General features: G+C 30.1%; 2 protein-coding genes across 5 annotated transcripts in view; both read left to right on the top strand.

Annotated features, from left to right (window-relative positions):
- The window catches only part of LOC18110452 (wall-associated receptor kinase-like 8), a 96,325-nt gene that overhangs the window by 15,123 nt on the left and 63,293 nt on the right, over window positions 1-17,909 (top strand). The gene's annotated exons all lie outside the window — the stretch shown is intronic.
- On the top strand, window positions 2,005-5,641 carry LOC18098031 (wall-associated receptor kinase 2). The gene is made up of 3 exons (XM_024599952.2): window positions 2,005-2,820; window positions 2,945-3,097; window positions 4,228-5,641. The coding sequence occupies exons 1-3, from the start codon at window positions 2,103-2,105 to the stop codon at window positions 5,379-5,381; spliced, it is 2,025 nt and encodes a 674-aa protein (XP_024455720.2). The 5' UTR covers window positions 2,005-2,102; the 3' UTR covers window positions 5,382-5,641.

The raw sequence follows: 17,909 nt of genomic DNA, 5'->3' as shown, positions 1-17,909 counted from the left end.
ATAAAAAAATTCATTTTAAATTGAAATAAAGCGAATGAGAATCTTAATAGGGATTTCTAGCATTTAGGTCATGGTGCCATCCCCTTGTTGTGCTTTTAGTATGCGTATAGTTGGCCTAAAAAACCTCCAAATAATTCCCATCTCCATGTCTTGGTCATGTTTTAATATTTTTAATTAAATACATTTCGAGGATGCATTTATTGACTTTGGAATATGTAAGTGGGAGTATTTATTTTGGTGTTTGTGTTTATTTTTCCCACAACAATCCCCTTAATGATAAATTACTCTGCGTATCCCCAACGTCAAGGCCGATGGCTGTGATTTGGCTACATTGGGGTTTCCATAGTTTGTCTACACATGTATTAGTAATTTTAGACTTTGATTTGGTCAATGTTATGTGAATTCTTCCTAGCTACTAGCTAGGTACCCCTATTTTGTAATAATGATTTCTTGATTTATTAATTTTTAACTCTATCATCATATCTACGATCAGAAGTTAAATAATTTCTTGAAATTAAAAAAGCTCCAATACGAAGAGCGTGAAAACATTGAAAGATTTAGATATAAGTGATCATCAAATAAATGGACAAGTAAACTAACCAAATGAAGTCAATTAACAATTAATTAATGAACAAAATCTAAAGCGAACGAAAGTTTTAATTGATTATGGGCTAAAACCATAGTTATTATACCCGGACCGGCCCGACGGGTTGACCTGAGACCCGGTTGACCCGGAGGCTGGACTGGTTCGGGTTTGTCAAAAGACCGGCCGGTGCAACGACTCGGCCAAACCCGATCGACCCGGCAGGTCAACCCGTGACCCGGGCGAGACCCGGTTTTTTTTTTTTTTTTTCAAATGTAGGATTTGAAACCCATTAGTATATTTACTCTATGTTCCCAAGAAAAAAGTTATGTTTTTTCAATATGAGATAAAAAAAACCTTTTAGTTTAAATACTTAAACTTAAAAAGATAACATAGTATGTGAGATTTGAAACCCATTAGTATATATACTCTATAATCCCAAGAAAAAAATTATCTTTTTTCAATATGGGATTTCAAACCCATTAGTATATATACTCTATGTTCCCAATAAAAAAAGTTATTTTTTTTCAATGTGGGATTTGAAACTCATTGGTATATATACTCTATGTTCACAAGAAAAAAACTATATTTTTTTAATGTGGGATAAATTTTTTATTTATTTAAATACTTCAACTTAAAAGCTTAACATAATATTTTTTTAATGTGGGATAAACAACTTTTTAAAATATTATTTTAAACTTCATTATTTACAATATGTATAGCCTATATTTAGATGGATTTTTTCTTAATTTTTTCATATAAAATATTAAAACTTTAATTTTTTTTAAAAAATTTTCGAGTTGATCAGGGTTGACCCGAGTTGACCCATGAAACCCGGGATCCGGCTCCTTAGCCGGGTCAACTCCCAGACCGAGTTTAATAACTATGGTTAAAACATCTCTCTTCAGTTTCCACATGAGAAATTACGAAGGAAAAGTATACATCTAACCAGGCAGATGCAGCCAAAGACTTTGCATGCCAACTGAGATAGCAGATCTTCTAGAGGTCTTCTACATGTTTTTTTTTTTTAATTTTTCTTGCTTTGAAAAATAAACTCGAGAGTGAAATAGAACCTTGACTTTGGATAAGCCGTCCTGCCCATTTAATACTTCGAACCCTCCAATAAGGTCAATTGTCTTAAAGGGTAATTGGGCCGGAAAAAAAACCGAAAAGAAAGATCTAGGAAAGTAGTTTTCGTGCTCTGTGTTAATTAGCTTATATATATATATATATATGTCCTCTACAAGAAAAGAAGTTGCAGAAGTTAGTGGGGGGCGGGAGAGAGTTAGTTTGGACTTAATTTGGAGCTTCTTCATACAAATCTTCTAGGGGTCAATTGCTACTTATTAAGTTGGGAGGTGCATATATAGTCATGTGGGTGTTTTTACTGATGATGTCGCTATTATTGTGTCCAGTTGCAGCATCAACAGCAAGGCCAGATGTAAAACCTGGCTGCCAAGATAAGTGTGGGAATGTTAGTGTTCCTTACCCCTTCGGGATTGTAGAACAAAGCTGTGCCATGAATAAGCCCTTCTTTTTAAACTGCACTTCAGGCACTGATGGGCAACCTGAACTGTTGATTGGAACCATTCGTGTTCACAATATATCAGTGCTGGAGGGCACAGTCACTGTAGGCATTTATGCAGCATTCGACTGCTATAACAAAACAGGGAACAGAACAGACAAATTCTCTCAGCATATCAGACTTGGATCAGGCCCCTTCATGTTCTCAGACACCCGAAATGTATTCACAGCTATTGGTTGTGATACCTTTGCTCAGGTGACCAACAAAGATCTTACATACGGAGCTGCATGTCTCTCCATATGCACAGAATATGTGAACATGTCAGAGAAAAATCCTTGCTCAGGTTCTGGATGCTGCAAAACCTCGATTCCCAAGGGCCTCAAGTCACTTAACATTTCAACTTTCAGTTATAACAACCACACGAATGTTTCGGACTTCAATCCTTGTGGATTTGCCTTTTTAGTGGACAGAAGCTCCTTGAAGCTTTCAGATTGGCGGCTCTCTCGCAAGCCAAAATATGATAAAGATGCATATACAACAGATGTTGTGGTTGAATGGGTAGTTAAAAATGAGACGTGCGAAAAGGCCAATAAGACAAGTGCGTATGCTTGTGGCACAAATGCAAATTGCACGGACTCTGAGAATCAAGGATATCGTTGCTTATGCGAAAAAGGGTTCGAAGGAAACCCTTATCTCCCAGATGGCTGCCAAGGTAAACTGATTATTTCTCTTCTTTAGGCTTTAATCACTTGTAATTATGCTTATCTTGTTCCATGTGGTCTCATCAAGTACGTTGAATTTATTTTTTCCACTAATATTTTTAACATTTACAATAGATATGGATGAATGCAAGGTTGGAGGAAAAAACCCTTGTGAAGAAGGTACTTGCGAGAATGTGATTGGAGATTACAAGTGTCGATGTCCACGTGGCAAGTACGGTGATGGTAAAACAGGCTGTAAAGGAGTTGGTATCATCACAATTATTGCAGGTAATTAGCTTTCTTTGCATTTTCTTGTAAGCATAGAAATTCAGCTAACTCGGTTTCATCAAAACTATTTTGTTATTTTATTTTATTTTATTTTTTATATTTAATGGGATGTTGACTCATTTATAGATTTTTTTCATTTAACTAAATTAAAATCAGCTTATTCATTTCAGTTGAGTATAATATTATTCAAGTCACATATTTTTCTTTCTTTTTAAAATACACCTAAATATTATTTTTTATGTAAAAAAATAATTGGCTCCACATCAAAGAAGCACGGGCTTGGTACAGTGACTATTCATGAATCTCTTGGTTCTAATATGAATAGCCTGTTTTTTTTTATTGTACTTATACCAACAATTTTCGTGCATAAACAATTTTCGTGAAAAAAAAGAGATATGGATACTCAAGACCATATTATTTATGAAGATGTTTTTTGAAAAAAATCCTCAAGACCATCAATCAGTAATTAAAAAGGTCCGAACTTTTTGATTTTTTAATACTGATTTTTAAAACAACAATTAAACCATTATAAATTAATATATTTTCAAACCATAAAAATTAATTAATTAATTAAGATATATTGTTTAAACTTCAAATTTAAGTTGGGATTAAACAAAAATATTATTTATGAAGGTTATATAAAGCATACAGGGTTTATATAAAGTGTACACTGTTTTCATGATCATAAGATGCCTTCTAAAAAATTACTTATATTAGACACGTGGAATCACATGATTTGCAAAAAAAAAAATTAAAAAGGGGTTAAACTTAATTATTTTTATAAATTAATGGTTTGATTAAAAAACTCTCTCTCTCTCTCTCTCTCGTGTTCTTCAATTAATTGTTTTAGCTTTGCTTAATTTATTCTCCTCCTGGCTGCTATTGGCGTTGAGGAGACCACGACATTTGAGGTAGCGCTTTTGATCGGAAGGCTAACGAAGGCTTGATTTTAACTTCACTTGATAGTTCGAGGGATCAAAATAAATTAAAAAATAAAACATCAGGAATTTAGTTGGATTAACGAAGCTCATGGAGGCTTTCGATCAATTACAAGAGTAAGAAGTTAGTAAAAAATATTTTCCCTTGCTTTGATTTTGAAAGTAACGTCCTTCTTTGACATTTGCTTGTAGCTGTTGGCGCAAGCATATTCCTTGTGGTTATTTGTCTGCTACTCTACATGATCTGCACGAAAAGAATAAAGGAGAAGAACTTCCAAGAGAACGGGGGAAAATTTTTAAAGAATCAACGAGTAAGGATTTTCAGCGAGGCAGAGCTGGTAAAGGCAACCAACAATTATGCTGATGATCGGAAAATCGGGGAGGGTGGTTTTGGTTCTGTTTACAGTGGAGTTTTAACAGACAATACAATGGTTGCTGTCAAGAAGTCCAAAGGGGTGGACAAAGCTCAGATGAATGCGGAATTTCAAAAGGAAATGAGCATTGTTTCACAGGTCAATCACAAGAATGTGGTAAAGCTCTTGGGCCTGTGTTTAGAGACCAAAGTTCCATTACTGGTCTATGAGTTCATCTCAAATGGAACTCTTTCCAAGCACATCCACGACAAAGGTTCCCGGATACTGGCTTCCTGGACCAATCGTTTGAGGGTAGCATCGGAGGCTGCGCTTGCGCTTGATTATTTGCACTCTCTTGCAGACCCTCCAGTTATTCATGGAGATGTGAAGTCAGTAAACATACTTCTAGACAATAATCACACAACGAAAGTAGCAGATTTTGGAGCTTCGGTGCTGATGTCTCCTGGCCAAACCGATATCTTAGCTACAAAAATACAAGGGACTCTAGGCTACCTGGATCCTGAGTATCTTATGACGGGTATTTTAACCGTTCAAAGTGATGTCTATAGCTTTGGGGTAGTTCTTGTGGAGCTTCTCACTGGAGAGATGCCAAACTCCATTTCCAAGTCTGGAGAGAAACGGAACGTTATTCAACACTTCATCTCAGCACTGGAAAATAATCATCTCTTCAAAATTTTGGATTTCCAGACAGCTGATGAAGGTGATATGGATGAGATAGAAGCTGTAGCTGAGCTTGCAAAAGGATGTCTAAATAGCATGGGAGTAAACCGGCCAGCCATGAAGGAAGTGTCCGATGAGCTTGCTAAGCTGAAAGCTCTTCATCAGAAATCATTGGCTCATGAAAAAAGCGAGGAAACAGACTACTTGTTAGGCGAATCATCACAATCTTTCTGCAAGAATGCAAGTCCTCCCATGAATCAATCCCACACTGTGATATCATTGCAGATGGAGAACTACACTAACAGCATTTAAAGCCGGACCACAATCAGTTTCCAACATTCAATAAGTCAGATAGCTCCATTAATAAATTGTAGATTATGGCTATGGATGTTCTTGAGTTATTGTCTCTAGTAATTCTCCAGGAACTTGGAAGCTTGACATATTTCAAGAATCCAGATTTACCTTTTCGATCTTTTGTCACCTATGTTCAAATAAAAATTGTGTGTTTACAGGACTAATTAATATACTCTCTCAAAAAGAAATTGATAAGTACCTTCGATTTCCTAATCAAACCAGATTCAATGATGTTTACCTACATTCACAGACAGAGAAAGCTCCACAGCTAGCTCAAATTTCCATAGCATACGAATTCTTACCAGAACAAGATTCCCATCATTTTCTAGCCATTGCAAGAGCAGCTATAACCATTGATGTTATGCCATGTCATCAACATTAACAATCTTATAAATGAATGTATTTTAAATTCATTATTAGCCCCTTCAACTCCATCTTATTTAACTTCTATACCCTCTATCAGTTGAGCGGCACAATTTGATTGGTTCAACTCAAAAATTACTCCCAAAGCCTTTGATTTTTCATTAATTGAATCTCATCCATCCATCACTACGCGCACATGATCTCGATCATGCATCTATTATGTGTGATTTTTCCATTTGTTTTCTTTTTTTCTGTAACTCCGAGATTACAATTCTAAAATTTAGGGAACAAGACTAGAATCCCTTAAACCTTGAAAGTATGGCCTTTAACCATAGAAAAACTCCGAACTAAAAACTTTAAACAATCAATATTCCCCTCTTATATTTAATTTGAGACAAAACTGACCTGAGTATAGAAATTTAAATCATATAAGATTCTAAAACTTATATGAAAAAAAAATCGACTTGAGTCATGTGTCATATTATGTGTTGTATTAATTGATGATAACAAGGATAAGTTTTATAGCATTGTTTTTTGTGTGTATTGGCTCGGTTAGATGGTGGTAGATCAGTTACTTGTGAATTCCTCTATTAAACCTAACCAAATGTACAAATTATTTATTTAAAATTGAAAATATTTTTAAATTTCCTTCTATAATTTTTTTATCTTTCAAATTTGATCTTTCTTATTTTAGTTGTTATTTATTTTGTTTGGGATTATTTTTTTAATTGTTATTTTTATAAATTTCATCATCCTTGGGTTTTTTTCCTATCAAATTTTATCTCCATTGTTTTTTTGTTTTTTTTTATAAGTTTTTTTATTAATATTTTTTCCACAAATTCATCATTTAATTGAATTGATGGAAGATAGTAGACTCTTTGATATCATTGATGCTCAGGTTAAGGGGGATTGCACTGAAGAGGAAGCCATAGTTATAGCGAATCTTGCAAAGAGATGTTTGAATATGAATGGAAGAAACCGGCCACCAATGAGAGAAGTTGCGATGGAATTGGAGGGGATTCTATTATCACGTAACGGTATCAATATTCAACAAATGGTTGAAGTGGATAATTCATCTAGGTCGATTTCCTGCAGCAGTTTCGAGATTGGTACTATAGATGTACCATTAGATTGCAAGCTGTTGACTTCTTCTGAAACATGGTGAGCGATTAAGAAAAATATCACAAATCATATGTTTCTTTTTTGTTTTTAACACTTTTGCGAGGGTTGCTGATTGAATAAAAACTTATAATTGTATTGTGGTCCATGTGTTTTAGCACATGTTCTTAGTCTTTCATGTTAAGAACTTAATAAATTAAAAATCCTTCGCGCTGATTATAAGATCAATTGGTAACTTGAGCCATGTCTCTATCTTGAGGAATCAAAGCCATCTTCAGTTAGCAAAGACTTCATTTGAGAAGTATTTAGCCTCTCGAATCCTCTGGTGTGAGAGGATTCGAGAGGCTAAATACATAGACGTGGACATGGTTACAAGCACAGGATATGACATATGACATGCATTTCGAATTATGTAACAAAAAAGTTGCCCTTAATTTATTGTACTAAAAATATAGACGCACAATTGTCGTTCATAAAAATCATTTTGAAGATATTGGCTGTAAAAAAAATCCTGAAGGCCATATATCAATTAGTAAAATGGTCTAAATGTTTTTATTTTTTAATACTATTTTTTTAAACCACCGTACGTTAAACCTTTATAAATTAATATTATTAAAATAATGAAAAAAAATTAATTAATTAATTAAGATATTGTTTAACCTTCGTAGATGCGATAAACCCTAAACTAATTAATTAGCTAGCTTCGTAGCTCTGTATGTTTCCCAACGCCAGGATGGGCTCAGCCCAATATAATTGGGCCAGCCCCATCCAATATATTAATATAATATTATTATATAATATAATATAATATAATATATAAAAATAAAAAAATTACACAGAAAAACAAAAAAAATATTTTGTTTTATACATACATTCAAGTTTCTCAAAATAAAAAATCATATCGAATTTTTATACAACAAAAATTTAAAAATATTTGTTAACAAAAAAAATTCAACATTTTATTCTTTAATATTCAGATTGAGAAACTGAAATGCCGAAAATATCATTCTACAGCTTAAAAATTCTTGTACGTGTCCTGCAAGGACTAACATTTCTTCTTTTAATAAAAAAAATAAAAATTATTTCTTGAACTTGACCTTACCTTAATTTTCAATTCACTTCTTTCTTTATAAATCTTCAATATTGAATTAGTAGTACAACACTCACCTCATCTTTAATTAATTCCACACTTTATTTTCAGACTTGAAAACTTTTATTTTGAAAATGCTCCACCAAGAATAAAGTGATAGTAGTAAACATCACCAATAAATAATTCCGTCGTTTTTCTCTCATTCAGTCACATGGTTACCACAAGCATTTCTTGCAAAATCTGGCTTTGGGGTCCTTTGAAAATTATTAAGGAATATCATCAAGACATCGATGACAATCACACTCAAATTTCAAAGAATCTATCCCAACGAGTATTTATGTGCTCATAGCTCTGCCCTTAATTTTCCACAGGAAGATCCAAAAGCCGAAAGGGTTGATGTGCGTTTTCCACGATAATGGATGGCATCGAAGTGGCTATAGACGATCCAAAAATCAACCCTTTGACCCGAAGGTGGTCGCTACCTTGCCAGTTAGATTTTGCGAAGCCATGGACCCTGATTTTTCATCCACGTGTTTGAAAATATAGTTATAATTATTTTTTAAAATATTTTTTATTTAAAATTATATTAAAATAATATTTTATATTTAAAAAAAATTATTTTTAATAACAATACATTAAGTAATTTAAAAATACAAAAAATATTAATTTAAAATAAAATAAAATAAAATAAAACATTTTAAAAAATACTTTTAAAATTCAAAAACAAACAGAGCCTATTGTGGGGACCTACTCTTTGTTATTTGTATGGGGAGTGTTTTTTAAAATATTTTTTATTTTAAAATATATTTTTTTATTTTTGATATCAATACTTCAAAATAATAAAAAAATGATAAAAAAATATTAATTAAAAATAAAAATAAAAAACTTTAAAATATTTAAAAAACTTGATATAACCATATTTACAAACAAACACTTTAATAAGGTCACTGCACTATGTGTGGCTCTCATTTTGTACTAATTCTTTCATTTAATAAATTGAACTAAGATAGGCGAAATGAAAAAAAAAAATGATGGGTTGGATAATTTAGATAAAAAAAGGAACTAGGATAATTTATATATAAAAATTCATGTTGAATTGAAATAAAGTGAATTCGAATCTTAATAGGGATTTCTAGAAGTTAGGTCATATATGGTGCCATCCCCTTGTTGTGCTTTTAGCATGCGTATAGTTGGCCTAAAAAACCTCCAAATAATTCCCATCTCTATGTCTTGGTCATGTTTTAATATTTTTAATTAATTACATTTCGAGGATGCATTTATTGGCTTCGTAATTAATATGTAAGAGGGGGTATTTATTTTGGTGTTTGTGTTCATTTTTCCCTTCAACATCAATGTATCTTTAATTAGTTTCAAAGTTAGTTGAGATTAAGTTTGTTTTTAATAATTTTAAGAATACATACTTAATATTAATTATTACATTAATGTATTTAATTAGAAAATCAAATTCTATTAAATACGAATTCTAAATATGAATTAAAAAAAAATCCGCTTAATCGTTAATTACTCTGCGTACCCCCAACGTCGAGGTTGGTGGCTGTGATCTGGCTTCATTGGGGTTTGTCTACACATGTATTAGTAATTGTAGACTTTGATTTGGTCACTGTTATGTGACTTCTTCCTCTATTTTGTAAGAAACTCCTATTGGTCAATTTCAAAATAGTTGAACTACTTTGGTGACCTTTGAGACAAAAAGGTATAATTCTCTAGTAAGGATATTTAATTTGGCCATTTAATATTATTTCCTATGGTTTTATAAGAAACTCGAATTGTATCATCTGTTATATTATAAGAAAAACTAAATGTTGCGGAAAAATTATTGTACATCAAAAGAGTTTTTATTATGAATTTTAATAGTGATTTCACTTTAAATTTTTGAAATTGTATACTATTTTCTACCCGCCCAGAGTCTTCCATTTTGAAATTGTCACGGAGGAGGAGGGTTTTTTCTCACTTCTTTTCTAAAAGTGACACTTTTTATTGTAGTTGTAAAATTATGCGTTATAAATTCAAAAGAATATTGTTTTAGATCTTTTAAATAAAATATTTTTAAAATTTAAATCGAGTTTTATTTAAATTTTCATCACGTTAATTAGATTATAAATAATTTTTTGTATTTATTAGCATAAATAATTCTCAATTTATTTAATTAAATGCATGCATAGAGTTTTTAATTTATAATTAAGATTTTTTTTTGGTAAAAAACACACATTTAAAAAGCTTATATATTTATTTATTTATTAAAAAATATTATATAAAGACTCATTAAATGGTGTTTCACTATAGCAATTGTAATATTGTCTTATTTTTTTAAAATATTAAAAATTAGCTTGAGATCTTAGAAGTTTTTATTAAAATATATAATTTTCACTATATTTTATTATATGTAAGTATCGACTTTTTGATTAACAGTTATAGTTTTTACTCAATGTAAAAAAAAACTTTATTAACATCTATATATTAATTTTTTTGCATCAAAAAAGAAATTATTCATCTTGCAGTGAGGGGAGTTAAATAGATACATTAATATTTTTTTTGTATTTATTAGTATAAATGATTTTTGATTTATTTAATTAAATTATTTATAATTAAGTTTTTTTTATAAAAAAAATATATTTGAAAAGCTTGTGTATTTATTTTATTTTATTTTTGGCTCAAAACATTATCACACACGCGACTCTACGCGGTTCAAATAACTAGATGTATACACAATGAAGGCGGGTAAATTTGCCATCAAATGAAACCAATTCTTTTTACATCGTTTTTTATTAGGAGCCGATGGAGCCTTGCTTCCGGTTGCTCTGCAATCAATTTAATAGACCTATGGACCTAAAGGCCTTCTTTGAGTCCATAGGTCTACTATCAAATTGAGCCCATTATTGGTGATGGGCTTGTAAGTAACATTAACGGCCTATCACTACTTTGGAAACTCCTAACTGTAAAACAATAGAATAGAAAATAATTGGATTTGAATCTTCTCAGTTCCTGTAAAACAATACAATTCTGCATGATGTGCAGGAAAAGAAAAAAAGAGAGGAGAAAAACTTCAGAGAGAACGAGGGAATGGCTTAAAGCATCAGCGAGCAAGGATTTTCGGTGAGGCAAAAGAAACCAACAATTATGTTGATGATCAGAAACTTGGGAAGGTGGTTTTGGTTCTGTTTTCAAGGGAGTTTTAGTAGATAAGACCTTGGTTGCAGTCAATAAGTTTAAAGGGGCAGACAAGGCTTGGATGAACGATCGAGGAATTTCAAAAGGAAATTAGCCTTGTTTTGCTGGTCTCTTTGGCCTGTGTTCGGAGACTAAAATGCCATTACTAGTTTATGAGTTCATTTCAAATGGAAATCTTTTCAAGAACATCCATGACAAAAGGTTGCATTTACTAGCTTCCAAGGATAGCATCGGAGATTACCCTTGCGTTTGATTACCTGCTTTCTCTAGCAGAAGCGCCGCTACTGTTCCGGTGGTGCAGACGGCCTTCCCTGCAATTTTTGAAGTTTTTAAGGGTTATTTTGTAAATTTTAAATTGTTTAATGTAATTTTTGTTTAGTTTAGAATTTTTTATAATTTTGTATTGTGAATGTAAAAAAAAGAAAAAAGAACAATATAGTGAAAGTGAATGTGCTGTTTGTATTTTTTTTATGGATGTTTTTTTTATGATAAAATTGCAGAGAATAAAGAATAATTTAATATTTTGATTTGCTCACGGTTAAGAATTATGAACTTACACGTAAGTCGTATTTCTAATACCTGATGAAAAGACAAAAATTTTAAAACTTCTTTAACACATCAAAGCCACGAAGCAGCTTACCTCAGGTAGGGTGCATTAGGGGTGCTAATACCTTTTCCTAACCACAACCAGCCCCTTACCCGTGAATCTCTGACAAGACCAGTACACCCGGGTTTTCTAGTAGCCCTCAATTAAATACTAGGTGGCGACTCCCAACGAACATATAAAAAACAAAATGAAAAAAGTCACCAAGCCAACGCCAATGCCGCGCGGGTGTTGTGCGACAATAATTACCATGCACCTTATTTATGTTTTCCTTTAATCTTAGCAGAAGCAGTCTTCTTGCACTTGTGTATCCGAAAGGATTACTTAAAAATCAGTAGCTCTTAGTTTCCAGCTTACATCAATCAAGTCTCGAAACTTAACTTAAATGTTGGGAGACACTAGTAATTACATGAAGTGCTCTGCACGTGATTCACTTTTTTTTTTTAATATTTAGATAAATAAATTTTTAATATAAAAGATTATTTGATAATATATCAAGTTTTAATAAAAAAAAAATGTAAAAAAAAATTGGTAGATATCAAAATTAACACGTTTGGTTAGCTGACATACCTTTTCTGTTGTATTAATTTCTATCATTTACCCATTAGTCCAATTCTCACAATAATAGATCAAAGGGAGGTTTCTGTACGCAGTGCTCTCACATTTTTCATTGAGTAATACATCAAAACTAAATGCTTTCTTTATGAGAAAATAGTGATTTTACCATAACAATGCTTCGGTGAAGAAAATATGGGAAAGTGAAGGTATATATCATCAATAATTATAATCTTTTTGACGTGGGCAGGCCATCACGTGATGGTTTCAGTGAATCCAGCGAGGACTTTGGAGCAGTAGGGGCAGCAGGAACTTACAAGGAAATTACAGCTTATCCTGTAATTTGAGAACTTTTATATTGTTGAAAAGAAAACGTGTTGATTGTACGTTTTCTACTTTGATAAAAGTACTTTTTAGAAGATAAAATGTTAGTCTATTCAAATGAAAGGAAATGTAAAATTGATGTGAAATTAATAACTGTATATTATATTGTTCTACTTTCAAAAATTTCATAGCCAAGACTTTTCATGTGATGAGAATAGCATAAATAATGTTTCTGATTGGACCCAAGAAATGAAGGGTAAGCTATCAGCTTTTGGCCTTCATACTGATGGTTTAGCTTTTATTAAATGCAAAAGATTAACAAAAGATGCTGAACTACATGAACAAAGACTTGACCATAAATTTTAAAGATTCCATGGGTTCAATCATCCACATTATTATTTAAATAGAGCTTATATATAGATTAAGTTAAAAGTACTATTTTACCCTTAATATATAAAATAAAATAAATATATTATTTAACACCCCTAACGTCGAGGTTGATGTCTGTGATTTGGCTTCATTGGGGTTTCCATAGTTTGTCTACATATGTATTAGTAATTGTAGACTTTAATTTGGTCACTGTTATGTGACTTCTTCCTAGCCAGGTACCTCTATTTTGTAATAGCTCCTTCATTTCAATGATTTCTTCATTTTTAACTCTCTCATCATATCTTCGATCAGCAGTTAAATAATTTCTTAAGATTAATAAATCAAGTTCCAATATGAAGAGCGTCAAAACATTGAAAGACTTCGATCCTGTTTGATATCGTAGTATAGTGAATATTTTAATTTTTAATATTAGTATATCAAAATTATTTAAAAATACACAAAAAATAATTTAAAATATAAAATATTAATTAATTTTTTAAAAAATATTTTTTAAAAAAAAACATACATATTCTTAGATATAATTCACCAAATCAATTCACAAGTAAAATAACCAAATGAAGTCAAGTAACAATTACCTAATTTAATTAATGAACAAAACCTAAAGTGCAAAAACTTATTCCACGTCATCTTTGGTTTTTATATTTATTTTATTCTGATTAAAATTCTCTCAATATATATAATCGACATATTTTAATTGGTACTTATAAACAGAGTTAGCAATAAAAAAAATCCTAAATTAAGAGACAACTCTAAAGGAAATTTGTTAACAAAAAAAAATTGAATATTTTGTTCTTTAATATTCGGATTGAGAAACTGAAATGCGGAAAATATCATCCTACAGCTTAAAAATTCTTGTACGTGTCCTGCAAGGACTAACATTTCTTCTTTTGATAAAAAAAAATAAAAATTATTTCTTGAACTTGACCTTACCTGAATTTTCAATTCACTTCTTTCTTTATAAATCTTCAATATTGAATTGGTAGTACAACACTCACCACATCTTTAATTCCACACTTAATTTGTTTTTAGACTTGAAAACTTTTATTTGGAGAATGCTCCAATAAATAATCCCCTCCTTTTTCTCTCATTCACTCACTGAAATTATTAAGGAATATCATCAAGACATCGACGACAATCACATCAAATTCCAAAAATAAACCCTTTGACCCGAAGGTGGTCACTACCTTGCCAGTTAGATTTTTCGAAGCCATGGACCCAAAGGCCACTCCTTATTTTTCATCGGTTGATTTTGAAAGTATAGTTATAATTATTTTTTAAATATTTTTTTATTTAAAATTATATTAAAATAATATTTTATATTTTTTAAAAAATTATTTTTAATAACAATACATTAAGTAATTTAAAAATACAAAAAATATTAATTTAAAATAAAATATTTAAAAAATTACTTTTAAAATTCAAAAATAAACAGAGTATAATTTCATTATGAGTGACTTTGCTATTGTTGGGACCTTCTATTTGTTATTTGTAGGGGGAGTGTTTTTTTAAATATTTTTTATTTTAAAATATATTTTTTTATTTTTGATATTGATACTTTAAAATAATAAAAAAATGCTAAAAAAATATTAATTAAAAATAAAAATAAAAAACTTTAAAAAATTTTAAAAACTTGATCAAACCACATTTACAAACACACACAAATTAACAAGGTCACTGCAATATGTGTGGCTCTGTACTAATTCTTTCATTTAATAAATTGAACTAAGATAGGCGAAATGAAAAACAAAATGATGGGTTGGTGTATAAATTCTATATAAAAGAAGGAATAATTTATATAAAAAAATTCATATATGGTGCCATCCCCTTGTTGTGCTTTTAGCATGCGTATAGTGTATAGTTGGCCTAAAAAACCTCCAAATAATTCCCATCTCTATGTCATGGTCATGTTTTAATATTTTTAATTAATTACATTTCGAGGATGCATTTATTGGCTTTGGAATATGTAAGAGGGAGTATTTATTTTGGTGTTTGTGTTTATTTTTCCCTTAACAATCAATGTAACTTTAATTAGTTTCAAAGTCACTTGAGATTAAGTTTTTTTTTTTAATAATTTTAAGAATACATACTTAATATTATTACATTAATGTATTTAATTAGAAAATCATATTCTATTAAATATTAATTTAAAAATATGAATTTAAAAAAACTCCTTAATCATTAATTACTCCTTAATTTAAAAATAAGATAGCTTTTACATTACCTTGCAATTATAGTGAGCCCCTCAAGCTCACCTAATTGACATCAAGATATTTTGGTGGATGATTTATAGTACTAGCTAGGAGTCTTCTACATGTATTTTTTTCTTGCTTTGAAAAATAAAAACTGAAAAGAAAGATCTAGGAAAGGACTCTCAAGACTCTATCGACCCTGTAGTCAAGTTTTTTGGCGCAGTTAAATAATATAAATATAAATGCCCTTGGAAACAAAAAAAGTAACAGGGTAAGTGAGGTTTATTTATTTTTAAATAGTAAAATAACTTCATTTTTCTTAAAATAAAAAACTTAAAAAACCATTTAGCGTGCGTGCAGTGATATTCGATGGTAAAATACACCTATCCGCCGTGTTTGTTGATTCATAAAATGGTGGTGCAGCTCATGAAGTGACACGTGTAGTGATAATCATAATGGTTCAGCATGATTATATATTTTTCTCCTTTCCTTTTTTTTTTTTCTCCTCTCCTCGAAATCCACATTGATTCTAGAATTTATAGTTGTCCTTGTCAACCTATTTATTTTGTCTTTTAATTTTGATTATTATTCTTTTGATTTGTCTTTTTTTGTTTTGGATTAATTTTTGGATTGGTTTTTATTTTAATTGCATCCCTTATTATTTGGTTTTATTTAATTTTTATATCAAATATAATACTCATTATTTTAATTGTTTTTGTTTTTTTTTATTTTCTTGATGTTTTTTTCAATTTTTTCCCTCAACATTTTTATTTTATTTTATTTTATTTGAAAGTGTGCTGAATGGCTTAGATATTAAACCATGTTCTGATAAAACCTTAATTATCGAGTGTTCTTTGACATATACAAGGTGACTTTTTGTAATAGCTAGGAATGAGAATTTAATTCAAATATAATTAAATGAGGTTTTTTTTGGATATATATATATATATATATATATATATATATATATATATATATAATGGATTTGATATAAATATTATCAAACTTGATTTAAAATCTTGGGATATATAAATTTGTATCATATAAATTTTATATGTAAAACCGTTAAAATATGCATAGCTCTCATTTTGTACTAATTCTTTCATTTAATAAATTGAACTAAGATAGGCGAAACGAAAAAAAGAAATGATGGGTTGGTATATAAAAAAAGGAACTAGTATGCATGGTACTACTACTAAACCGACCAACCACGAAGGAAGTATGTGATAAGCTTGCTAAGCTGAAAGCCCTTCATCAGAAATCACTTATTAGGCGAATCATCACAATCTTTCGGCAACAACGGAAGCATTTAGAACTGGACCAGTCATTTAACGAGATCAAGGAAATATATATGCAGCTCTTTTGTAGAAATCAAGCTGAATTGGCTAATATGAAGAGTATGAGAATATTGATTGATTTACATATAATTCATCAAATTAAATAAATGGATTTTCAAAATAAACAAATGAATTCGATCAACAAATAATTAATGTAATTAATGAAAAAAATATGAAGTGAAAGTTTTAATTGAAAAAATATGGAATTAACATACATAGCATAAACATCTCTCTTCACTTTCCACTTGAGAAATTACAAAGGAAAATTATATATTTGTAATGAAATTACGAGCCTATTTGGTTACATGCATGGTTGAGCTATGTTTTTATTAAAATTTAATTTTTTTATATTTTTAAATCATTTTGATGTGTATCAAAATTAAATATTTTTAAATATTTTTTTAATATATTTTTAAATAAAAAACACTTTAAACCAACTATAAAAAATCACAATCATAGACTTTTCATACTATAGCCTTCATCTATTAACCCCCCCTTGCAATTATAATGAAAGAGATGGGTGGAGAGCTCAAATCCAACCAAATGACATTAAGATATTAGATTGTTTTAGTACTATGAATTTTCTGCAAATATTTCGTTTGCCTTCCTAAAGCAAAAACTAAAAAAAAAGATGCAGGAAGGATTCTCAAGGTTCCATTGACCCGGTCGTATTGGAACTAGTCATAAATTAAAAATAAAAATGATGGGTTGGTATATAACTTTTATATATATATATATATATATATATATATATATATATATATAAATAAAGGAATAATTTATATAAAAAAATTCATGTTGAATTGAAATAAAGTGAATGAGAATCTTAATAGGGATTTCTAGCATTTAGGTCATATATGGTGCCATCCCCTTGTTGTGCTTTTAGTATGCGTATAGTTGGCCTAAAAAACACTCCAAATAATTCCCATCTCGACGTCATGGTCATGTTTTAATATTTTTAATTAATTACATTTCGGGGATGCATTTAATGGCTTTGGAATATGTAAGAGGGAGTATTTATTTTGGTGTTTGTGTTTATTTTTCCCTTCAAAATCAAGGTATCTTTAATTAGTTTCAAAGTTACTTGAGATTAAGTTTTTTTTTAATAATTTTAAGAATACATACTTAATATTAATCATTACATTAATGTATTTAATTAGAAAATCAAATTCTATTAAATATTAATTTTAAAATATGAATTAAAAAAAAATCCCCTGAATCATTAATTATTACTCTGCGTACCCCCAACTTCGAGGTTGGTGGCTTGATTAATTTGGCTTCAATATTGGGGTTTGTCTACACATGTATTAGTAATTGTAGACTTTG

Source organism: Populus trichocarpa, chromosome 4 (genome assembly GCF_000002775.5).
Source record: "Populus trichocarpa isolate Nisqually-1 chromosome 4, P.trichocarpa_v4.1, whole genome shotgun sequence".
NCBI classification, from domain to species: Eukaryota; Viridiplantae; Streptophyta; class Magnoliopsida; order Malpighiales; family Salicaceae; genus Populus; species Populus trichocarpa.
The sequence above is the reverse complement of the archived record's forward strand: the minus strand, read 5'-3'. Positions and strand labels throughout refer to the sequence as shown.

Excerpts from the sequence above, each read along its gene's own strand:
- LOC18098031 (XM_024599952.2), top strand. The coding sequence starts at position 2,103 with ATGAATAAGCCCTTCTTTTTAAACTGCACTTCAGGCACTGATGGGCAA. Across the intron at positions 2,821-2,944 it reads TCTCCCAGATGGCTGCCAAG|ATATGGATGAATGCAAGGTT; the intron begins GTAAACTGATTA and ends CATTTACAATAG. Across the intron at positions 3,098-4,227 it reads TATCATCACAATTATTGCAG|CTGTTGGCGCAAGCATATTC; the intron begins GTAATTAGCTTT and ends ATTTGCTTGTAG.